Consider the following 9,456-nt stretch of genomic DNA (forward strand, 5'->3'; position numbering starts at 1 on the left):
ATTATTCATTTATTTAGAAATAAATTAATGTTTTATCATTTTTAAACTCTTAATTTTATTATTATTTTATTATCCATCCAAACTAATATACAATAACATCTAACTGGATAGTCATGCATAGTCATAGAGGCAATGACATTGTGACAAGTGGTAAATTCTTATGAATTAATAAAATTAGATACTGAGCTAATAAAAAATTTTAAATTATAAAAAAATTTATTTGATAGAAGAAATATAATTTGTATTTTTGGTTAACTTATTATGTCATTTTAAATTTATATAAATCTTTGAGTAAACTTTTAGTTTTACCTCTCTTGTCCCTAGATGCATTTATACAAAAGTGAAAGTTTTTAATCACTAATTTTTAAGAATTCTTTTTAAAAAATTGTTATTCCGCTATGATAACTATTTATTTAACATATTATTGATCTTTTAATAATAATATTACATTAATTATTTAAATATTTGTATTATTACATTAATTTCTTAAAAAAGTTAAAATATCATTATCGTTATTCTTTTTAAAAGTAATAAAAGGATGTTCGAAAGTTGCAGGAATCTCTCAAATAGTTAAACCGTATTTTTAGTAAAATAATGCATTTACATCCACTTTTTTTGGATGTAGGTAGGTTGAAGAAAAAAAGGGATATAAATAAAAAGAAGAAAAGCAGAGTAAGAAATATTTAACATGTGATGTGTGATAAAAGAAAAAGAGATAAAAAGAAGAATATATATATATAAAAAGAAAAGAAGAGTAAAAATATATGAGTTGCATAGTTTCGTTCATAGTTCCTGGTGTGTTATTTTTGTTGTTGAACCAAAATAGAGGGAAAAAAAAAATGCAAGCATCAATAGCATGTTCTCCACACGCATATGGAGTTGTCAAAGTTAGGGTGCAATCACAACACACCAACCTTGTTCCAACAACCACTTCCCTCAAACATAACTCTACTTTGACTCGATCCAAATCAATTTCTAAGCTCACACTCAGATGCAAGCTTCAACCTCAACCACTGCTGAACCTTTTCACATTAAAATCACCGAGAATATGCAACACCAAGGTGGGTCCACTTCGGTGTGGCATTTCGTCTAACGGGTATGGTGCAAACGAAGGTAAGAGTCTGAGGGAATGGGTTGAGCTGGTTGGTGAGGTCCTATCAACGGCATTTCCGTTGTGGGTGACAATTGGGTGTGTTTTGGGGTTGTTGAAACCCAATTGCTTCAATTGGGTCACTCCAAAATTGAGTATTGTGGGCCTCACCATTATTATGCTTGGTATGGGTATGACTCTCACTCTTGATGATCTTCGTGGGGCTCTTGCTATGCCTAAGGAAGTCCTCTCTGGTTTTGTCCTTCAATATTCGGTTAGTATCTTAGAATATCTGTTATTGAACTTATTTTATCATATAGGAGCTTAAGCTAAAATTGGAAAGTGTTTGATTAAGTTTATGAACGTTACTTATAACTTAGTGCAGGTTCGTTTAAGCTTAGGCCTAGTTTGGACAAGTTTCTCAATAATTACTTATAGAATGTAAAATAAGGAAGTAAAACGAATTCAATCATTTCTATAAGTTTAAATTAACATATGTTTTCTACCTTTTTTTAAGAAGTTATGTGATTTGACTTTTTTAAAACTTAACTGTGCATAAGTTGATTTTAACTGAAGAAAAAAGTTTTATTCGTATGACCTCTTTATTTTATTCTCTATAAGTACTTATATAAAAGTTTATCCAAACTAGGCCTAAGTGTCATAATGAACTTATTGAATTTAGTGTTTATGAAGTAAGCATAAATGTTAAAAGGCTTTTATTGAATATGCACTAAGTTATTTAAAGAAATATATGCTGAGCTACCTTAATTTTCCAATTTAATAGTATTCAAAACCATTTATCTTGACGAAGTATTCTTGTTTTTAAGAATTGCTGACATTTTTCAGGTGATGCCACTGTCTGGATATTTTGTAAGCAAAATCTTAAACCTTCCATCTCATTATGCAGCAGGTTTAATATTAGTTGGCTGCTGTCCAGGAGGTATGAATTTTAATCTTCCATCTCATTATGCTTCTATATATCCTTTACCTATTTTATTTTTATATATTCTTTGCTGGGTCGCTTACTTTGGTTGGTTGCAGGCACAGCAAGTAATATTGTTACATATCTTGCACGGTATATTAGTTCTCCGAACTGTTTTTCCAAATAATGCTTTTAGTGGATCTGATGATCGGTTTGTTTTTGCTAGTGGAAATGTGGCGCTTTCAGTGATAATGACAGCTGCAAGCACTCTATCTGCCGTGGTACATATAATATAATTTTAGTCCTATCTTTGATTTTTGTTCTTGATGACAAAAATGTGGTACTGGGAGGAATTATATGAGATTGTTCGATGAACTCTGTCTTTAGCCAGAGTGGTTGATTAGAATAAGTAATTTATTATTCTGAAGAATAAGATTATAAATGTGCCATCTTTCCTTGAGTTTGATGGCGAAGGAGTTGTGTGCTTTGGGTGCTTTCCAAGTTTAAAGCAGTGGCAATTTTTTAAACTAAAGGCTTCCATACAGATGTTTGTTTTATGGAAAACTATTTGGAAAATATTTTCTATACATTTAAATGCTGAAGCATGTATGATTCTTTTCTACTTCTCTTTGTATATTTTTCGGTTTGATACAAAAAGGTATATTATCTTTCGTATGTTTATTTGAAAAGTAGATTCTATCTTGAACAAAATCAGGTTTTACATGAAATTGAATGGAATATCAATGGGACTGTTTTAAGTATGTTACATGTCAACAAACTTCTCAAGCACAACTTGAAATTATCTATCAATCCATTAACCATGCAGTACTTATTACAATAATCTGCAGAGATTCTACAAACTTTAATATTGCATATGGCGTTCTAATATTTTTGGCCTAATTCAGTTCTTCAGGAGGCTATGAAGCACCAGCAAAAAAATTAAAAATGAAAAAGGAGAGGAGGGGGGGGGGGGGAGGTGTTCAAACTTCAAACCAAGTTGTTAGATTTTATGATGTGTAGTATTTCTTTGTGAACTTTTTTCTCACATTGACTGGCTGAAAACTTGACAAGGCAGATCATGACTCCTTTTCTGACAACCATACTTGCTGATAAATATGTAGCAGTAGATGCAGCTGGCTTATTGATTTCAACATTGCAAGTAATGTTTCCTTCTCAAATACTGTCTCTTTTTCTAACATGTTATAGTGCTCTTTTGTCATTGTCACTCCTTTCTCTCACCAAAAAAGAGTTGTCTCTCCATTCTCTATCAACAGGTTGTGTTTTTTCCTGTGTTGGCTGGTGCATTTCTGAATCAATATTTCCACTCTCTTGTTAAATTTATCTCTCCTTTGATGCCAACCATGGCAGTAGCAACTGTGGCAATTCTTTGTGGAAATGCCATTGCCGAGAGCTCTTCAGCAATCCTTATGTCTGGTGGACAAGTAATTTTAGCATCATCTCTTCTTCATGCTTCAGGGTTTTTCTTTGGTTACATACTTGCAAGGATGCTCGGGCTAGACGTGTCATCATCGCGAACCATATCCATTGAGGTTGGCATGCAGGTAACTTAGTATTCTATAATTGCATTACTAAACACAGGCAGTTTGCTACACCTTTTTGTGATCATTGGTTCAAGTCATAATAATTTACCCCTTTATCCACTTCATATTGTAGAACTCGGTTCTTGGGGTTGTTTTAGCTACCAAGCACTTTGGAGATCCCCTAACTACAGTGCCTTGTGCTGTGTCAAGTGTGTGTCACTCAATCTTTGGTAGCATCCTAGCAGGAATATGGAGACGCTCTGTGCCTACTGAGATGGACTGAAAATATCTAGCATAACTTTTTGCATTGGGAATGTTTTATTATTGGCTTGTAACAGTTTCCTTCGCTAAGTAAAACTATTCATCTTGGTTGTTAAGACATCTGTATCTTTTCCAGTTGTGACAAGAACTGAATATTCAGTTTCATTTAGTTTAAGCAAATCCGCCTTCCTCAGTCCCAAACTCTTCCCTCCCCAGTCTCAGGTCTGAGTCCCCCTCCCTTCTATCATACTTTTTGCAAGTAACTGTTCCAATGACTGTCCTGTGTCTATGTTTCAGTTTATGCTGTCATTGATTTACCATGTTAGCTTTTTAGATGAAAGCACAAGATTTTATATTAAAAGCAGATTTGGCATCTTGATTGGATGCACAAACAAAAATAAAATGAAATGTTTAATTTTTTTTGTTCTCTTTAATTTCACTCTTTTAATGGAATCAAATGTGTCACTTTTTCAAAACTTTTTTGACCTTTTAAATGAACCGAACATAAAATAAAATAATTTGTTCTGTCCCTTTTTGACTCACCAACCACATGTTACCTTATGTTTAAGGAATTTTCTTTTACCAGAAAACACAAATTAACGTTTAAGAATATAAGTATATATATTTCTTGTGTGTATTTAAAAATGTTAAAAAATTTGTTTAACACAAACAATTAATAAAGTAAATATGCTTATGTAACTATTTATATTTAAAAACGTATTTAAAGGCTAATATAATATAAAATATTCAAAATTAAAATGGACCTAACTATATGACGACATTTTGGGTTTGAGCATCACCCAAAATTTAGACATTTCAGCATGATATAATAGGGAGATCTAACACTGACTTTTATGTTTACCCTAACAAGTTTTTTTTATTATGCTAATATTTTTAAGTTTCGGTAAAATTTGAAATTTAAAAAGTATAAGGATATTATTATTAAATAATTAATGGCAATTTTAATAAGTAAGAATAAATTAAAGAAGATATAGTTTTTTCAATTAGATAAAAAAATGCTAAAATAAATTATTTTAACAAAGATATGTAATCTTTATGTTTAATAATTTAATGCATTGTACTAAAATTTAAAATAAAAAAATAAATCAAAACTGACTAAGATTTTTTTATCTTTCAAAAATCAACATTTTAAATTTATTTCAAATTTAAATTGAGATTTAATAAAGTTAAGCAACAATATATATGATCATAAATAATATGAATAAAAGTAAACATTTAATATATAAAAAAAAGATAGAAAGTAAGCACTGAATAACCCTTGTGGGAGCAGTTACACTTACACCACTATCTAATTAATTAATGACACACGAATACGGATAAAAACAGGTGACATCATTCGTTGAAAGTTATGGATTAGTTTACATTAAATTTAAGTTACATTACGCTTATTTGTTAAATAAAATGAATAAACTTTTTAAAATTTTTATTAGATCATCTAAAAATATTTTAAATAATAATAGATTAAATATTTTAAGTAAATGTAAATAATAATATTATGCAGACAATTTTACTGTAAAGAAATAAGTTTGTTAATTTAAAGATAAATTAAGGTCTTTAGTCTACTTCAACGTAAATTCTTATCAATTTAAAATACTTAATGAGTTTTTAAACAAGTTTATAGGTTAAATTTAGGTCTTAAATTCTCAAATTAGACTGGATTCATCAAGCCATACAAAGTTTTGTTTGACCCACCTATTATTACTCCTAAATCTGAGTGATCTTTAAAAATTTAGAACACATGTTTAATGTCATTCTTATTATCAGTTTAGAGAAAAAATTATGTAAATTAATAAATTCAATTATTTGACTAAAATTATTGAATAATATTTTTTAATTTATCCTTTATTAGTAGGTTTTTATTTAATATGTAAACTAATAAATTAGAATTATCATTTATTTTACTTAAAAAATATATGAACAAAAATAGAAAAATAATTAATATTATTTTAAATTTTTTATCAATAAATAAATTTGAACTCGTTTTTTTATTTTTTCTCTGAAAAATAATATTAAATAAACACCTACATGTTGTCATTTATTTTGAAATAAAAATAATTTAATATTTGTCTTTTACAAATTATTATGATCCCTAATAATATATTATAATACTTTATCAAAAAATTATTTTTTGCATTAATCATCCTCTTGTAGTGGTACTAATATATTGTTTATACGAATGTAACTAAGGAAAGATATAGAAAAATGTCTCTCAATTTATTTGAATAATTACTAAAGATGTTAAAAAAGTTAAATTAAATTGTATAAGTTTTAAGTTAATTAAAAAATTTAACTCAAAAAAATTAAATATTTTATTTCATTATATTTTTTGACATAAAATTAATTATTAATATTTTAAATTTTGTTATAAACAATATTTTTTAAAATAAAAAAGTAGAAAATAGAAAGCTAACTCCTCCCTCCCATTTCATTCTAAGAGAGTTTTTTTTTAATTATTAAATACGTTTTTGGTCATACATTTTTGCAAATTTTTTGCTTTAGTTTTCTTTATTATTATCTTTACATTTTTTATTTTTATTTGTTACATGTGTTTAGTTTTGATCCCTTTACTAATACAGTCTCATATACGATGTCACAATTCTTAACTAGTCACAACTCATGTCATATTGTTTAAAACTCGTAAGGAAACATATAATATTTTTAACTTATTTTTAATTTTTTTCCTTCTATTTATTTTTTATAAATCCAAAGAGAAGGTAAAGTAAAGGCAAAAGAACCAGCTTTTCTGGTTAACTGTAAGAATTAAAATTTATGCAGTACTAAAATAAAAGAAATATCAATAATATTCTCTTTGACACATTTTTTCAAAGATATTTTATATTATTAAATATAAATTAAATGTATTTTGTATAATTTTTATTAAATTTCAGTCTATAAAAAAGTGTGTTAATATTATATATATATATATATATCATCGATATATTTATTCAATTTTTAACGGAGAATTTAATCAAAGTTTGTGGCTAAAGTCGTAGTTCTCATTTTGTATTATCGTGACCGCAAGATTCAAACATGGGCTTATCTACACGGCTGCGCCTTGACATTTTGTGTCTTGTTTTAACTTGTATTTTGGAACATGCTCGTTGGTCTTATATTCCATGGAAAGCTCTGTATAGAGCACGTTTGATTTTTTATGAAGTTCACATCCTGTTGTTTCATTCACTTAGAGGAAATTCAAAGGATATCAAAATGTTTTTAAGATAACGTTCATTTGGATACTGGAGCTTTGTACTTTGGGACAAATTTGACTCTTTATCTAATATAAATTATTTTTATTTATTATTATGAGAATCATAAATTTAGACCAGGCAATAATAAATACAGTCAAAATTAAAAGTTAATTGATGATTACACAATCACTTAAAATATTATATACATATATAACTTTTAATTTTAATCATTTAAATAAAATCCAATAGTATATGTTTATGATTCTGATTCTTATTTATGTTGGTATATACTTAAATGTAAACCAAATCAGTTTCCCCTCAAATCCTTCCAATTTTGATAGATTATTTGTCAACAAAGAATAATAAAATCCACAAAAAAAAGTTTAAAATCAAATTATTAGTTATTATACTTTTTTCTTATTCGGTGAATGCATTTGGATAAGTCATGTTAGACTTTCATTCATGAATCTAACACATGTCATCTCCAAAACATGCCACGCATTACGTACCATATCCTATAAATACCTGCACAGCTAGAAAGAAAACACAGCTCAACCCATTTACCAAAGCCATAAATCCTCAATTAAAACCATTCTCTATAGTTTGAGTAACGTTAATTATACACACAAACATGGGTATTAAAGCAAGTCTTAGCCTTGTTGTGTGGCTCTTAATTGCCACAACAACATTAGCTCAATCCAATAATGCCCCAGTCCTTGACACAAAAGGTACCCCTCTTGAGCGTGGCAAAAAGTACTACATAAAACCTGCTATAACAGATAGTGGAGGGCGTTTCACTTTGATAGATAGAAATGGGTCATGCCCTTTATATGTTGGTCAAGAAAATTCAGATGCATCAAAAGGTTTACCCGTTATCTTCACCCCTTTTGCTAAAGAAGATGTTGTTCTGAAGGTGAATAGGGACTTCAAGGTGGCATTCTCAGCTGCCACAAAGTGTGTGCAATCCACAGAATGGAAGTTGTTGGGTGAGAAGGATCCTAAGAGTGGAAGAAGGCTCATTATCACAAGCAATAATGGAAGTTACTTTAGAATTGTGGAGACCCAATTTGGAGGTATATATAATATTCGGTTTTGTCCTACCGATGTGTGCCCCTTGTGTAAGTTTAATTGTGGCACTGCTGATGGTTTGCGTGAAAATGGAAAGATTTTATTGGCCTTGGATGGTAATGTGCTCCCAGTTGTTTTTGAGAGAGCATAATATGTGTAGCTTCTAGTAAAAAATTTGTGTTTGTGTACTTGTAATTGTTTTCTAATGGTTGGAGCTACTATGACCATCCGCATAAATAGATATGATCATAAAAGAAAAGAACGATGAGTTTATTTCTTGTTTTCTTTTTCTTAATTAATAGAATAAGGCTCCTACTCAAGTTGTTGTATTCATAATTACGTAATTAAAAAGTCAGTGTATGTGTTTGTGGTGTCTAGTAGAAAATGTGGCTGCCGAGTTGCGTTTTTGTCATGGTATCATCGTTCAATCAAATTTCATCACATCTTACTTTTCTACTGTTCTTGGGAGTGAAAGTTTGTGAGAGCATATACTTCATTATTTTAAACTGGGGAGGCTACTTTTCTAATGTGAATTGGGTTGTGATATTAAGTTGCATGCATGGCTGAAATTTTGTTAGCCCAATCCTAATTCATTTAAGAGCTTTGGAGCAACCGTGTTAGCTTATGAATTCATTTTTTTTTTAAATTTATAATATAATCAATAGTACAATAACTAATATGTTTATAATATTTGTATAAAATTAATGATTTGTAATCATATATATTTTAACAATCTTGAACTCCTCACTAACATTGTGTCTCAATATTTAATATATTTATAATTTAATGAAACTTTTATAAATATCTTTAACTCTTAAACTTCTTTGTTTATTATCTTTTAACATGAGAAGATCTAACATAATCTAACAATTTTTTTTATAAAAAGGATCCAAAATTTATATAAAAAATAAGCCATCTAATTAGTCTTATAAATAAAGATCTAAATATTTTGTTTTATTGAAAGAGATGTCTACATTAATGTCTGACGGTGTTTTAAGTAAGATTATTTCTTATAAAAGAAATTTGTAAAAAGAAATGTTTAGTTAGAATTAATTTTGAGAAAATAATATTTTCAAAATTAATAAACAATTTAACGATATACTATTTTAAAAATAAGCCAAATTAATCACACAAAAATACAGAGTCTTTATAAATATAATTAATTTAATGAATTTAAAATATTATTAAAATATTTTTGAGTAAAACTTGATTGTTTTATCATCGTTTTAATTCATTGCACATTTTTTATAAATTGTATACTGTATTCGCAAAAAAATCAGAGTTGTTAAGTGGTAAGTGGCATGCACACAATAAATCGATTACGTCATATATGGAAGGCCGAAATACGATCGATCTTCCTCAGAT

General features: G+C 28.4%; 2 protein-coding genes across 2 annotated transcripts; both read left to right on the top strand.

Moving 5' to 3' along the window:
* Window positions 1-773: 773 nt before the first annotated feature.
* LOC113854654 (probable sodium/metabolite cotransporter BASS1, chloroplastic) lies at window positions 774-3,990 on the top strand. Its single transcript, XM_027485793.1, has 7 exons — window positions 774-1,364; window positions 1,937-2,030; window positions 2,132-2,165; window positions 2,239-2,293; window positions 3,088-3,171; window positions 3,287-3,574; window positions 3,687-3,990. The coding sequence occupies exons 1-7, from the start codon at window positions 840-842 to the stop codon at window positions 3,834-3,836; spliced, it is 1,230 nt and encodes a 409-aa protein (XP_027341594.1). The 5' UTR covers window positions 774-839; the 3' UTR covers window positions 3,837-3,990.
* Window positions 3,991-7,577: 3,587 nt separating this feature from the next.
* LOC113854661 (alpha-amylase/subtilisin inhibitor-like) lies at window positions 7,578-8,543 on the top strand. The gene has a single exon (XM_027485803.1). It carries the CDS (start codon window positions 7,655-7,657, stop codon window positions 8,240-8,242), a length of 588 nt encoding a protein of 195 aa, XP_027341604.1. The 5' UTR covers window positions 7,578-7,654; the 3' UTR covers window positions 8,243-8,543.
* The last annotated feature ends 913 nt before the right edge of the window (window positions 8,544-9,456 follow it).

This window comes from Abrus precatorius, unplaced genomic scaffold (genome assembly GCF_003935025.1).
Source record: "Abrus precatorius isolate BTA unplaced genomic scaffold, Abrus_2018 Scaffold11, whole genome shotgun sequence".
NCBI lineage: Eukaryota > Viridiplantae > Streptophyta > Magnoliopsida > Fabales > Fabaceae > Abrus > Abrus precatorius.

Excerpts from the sequence above, each read along its gene's own strand:
- LOC113854654 (XM_027485793.1), top strand. The coding sequence starts at position 840 with ATGCAAGCATCAATAGCATGTTCTCCACACGCATATGGAGTTGTCAAA. Across the intron at positions 2,031-2,131 it reads AGTTGGCTGCTGTCCAGGAG|GCACAGCAAGTAATATTGTT; the intron begins GTATGAATTTTA and ends GGTTGGTTGCAG. Across the intron at positions 2,294-3,087 it reads CAAGCACTCTATCTGCCGTG|ATCATGACTCCTTTTCTGAC; the intron begins GTACATATAATA and ends TTGACAAGGCAG.
- LOC113854661 (XM_027485803.1), top strand. The coding sequence starts at position 7,655 with ATGGGTATTAAAGCAAGTCTTAGCCTTGTTGTGTGGCTCTTAATTGCC.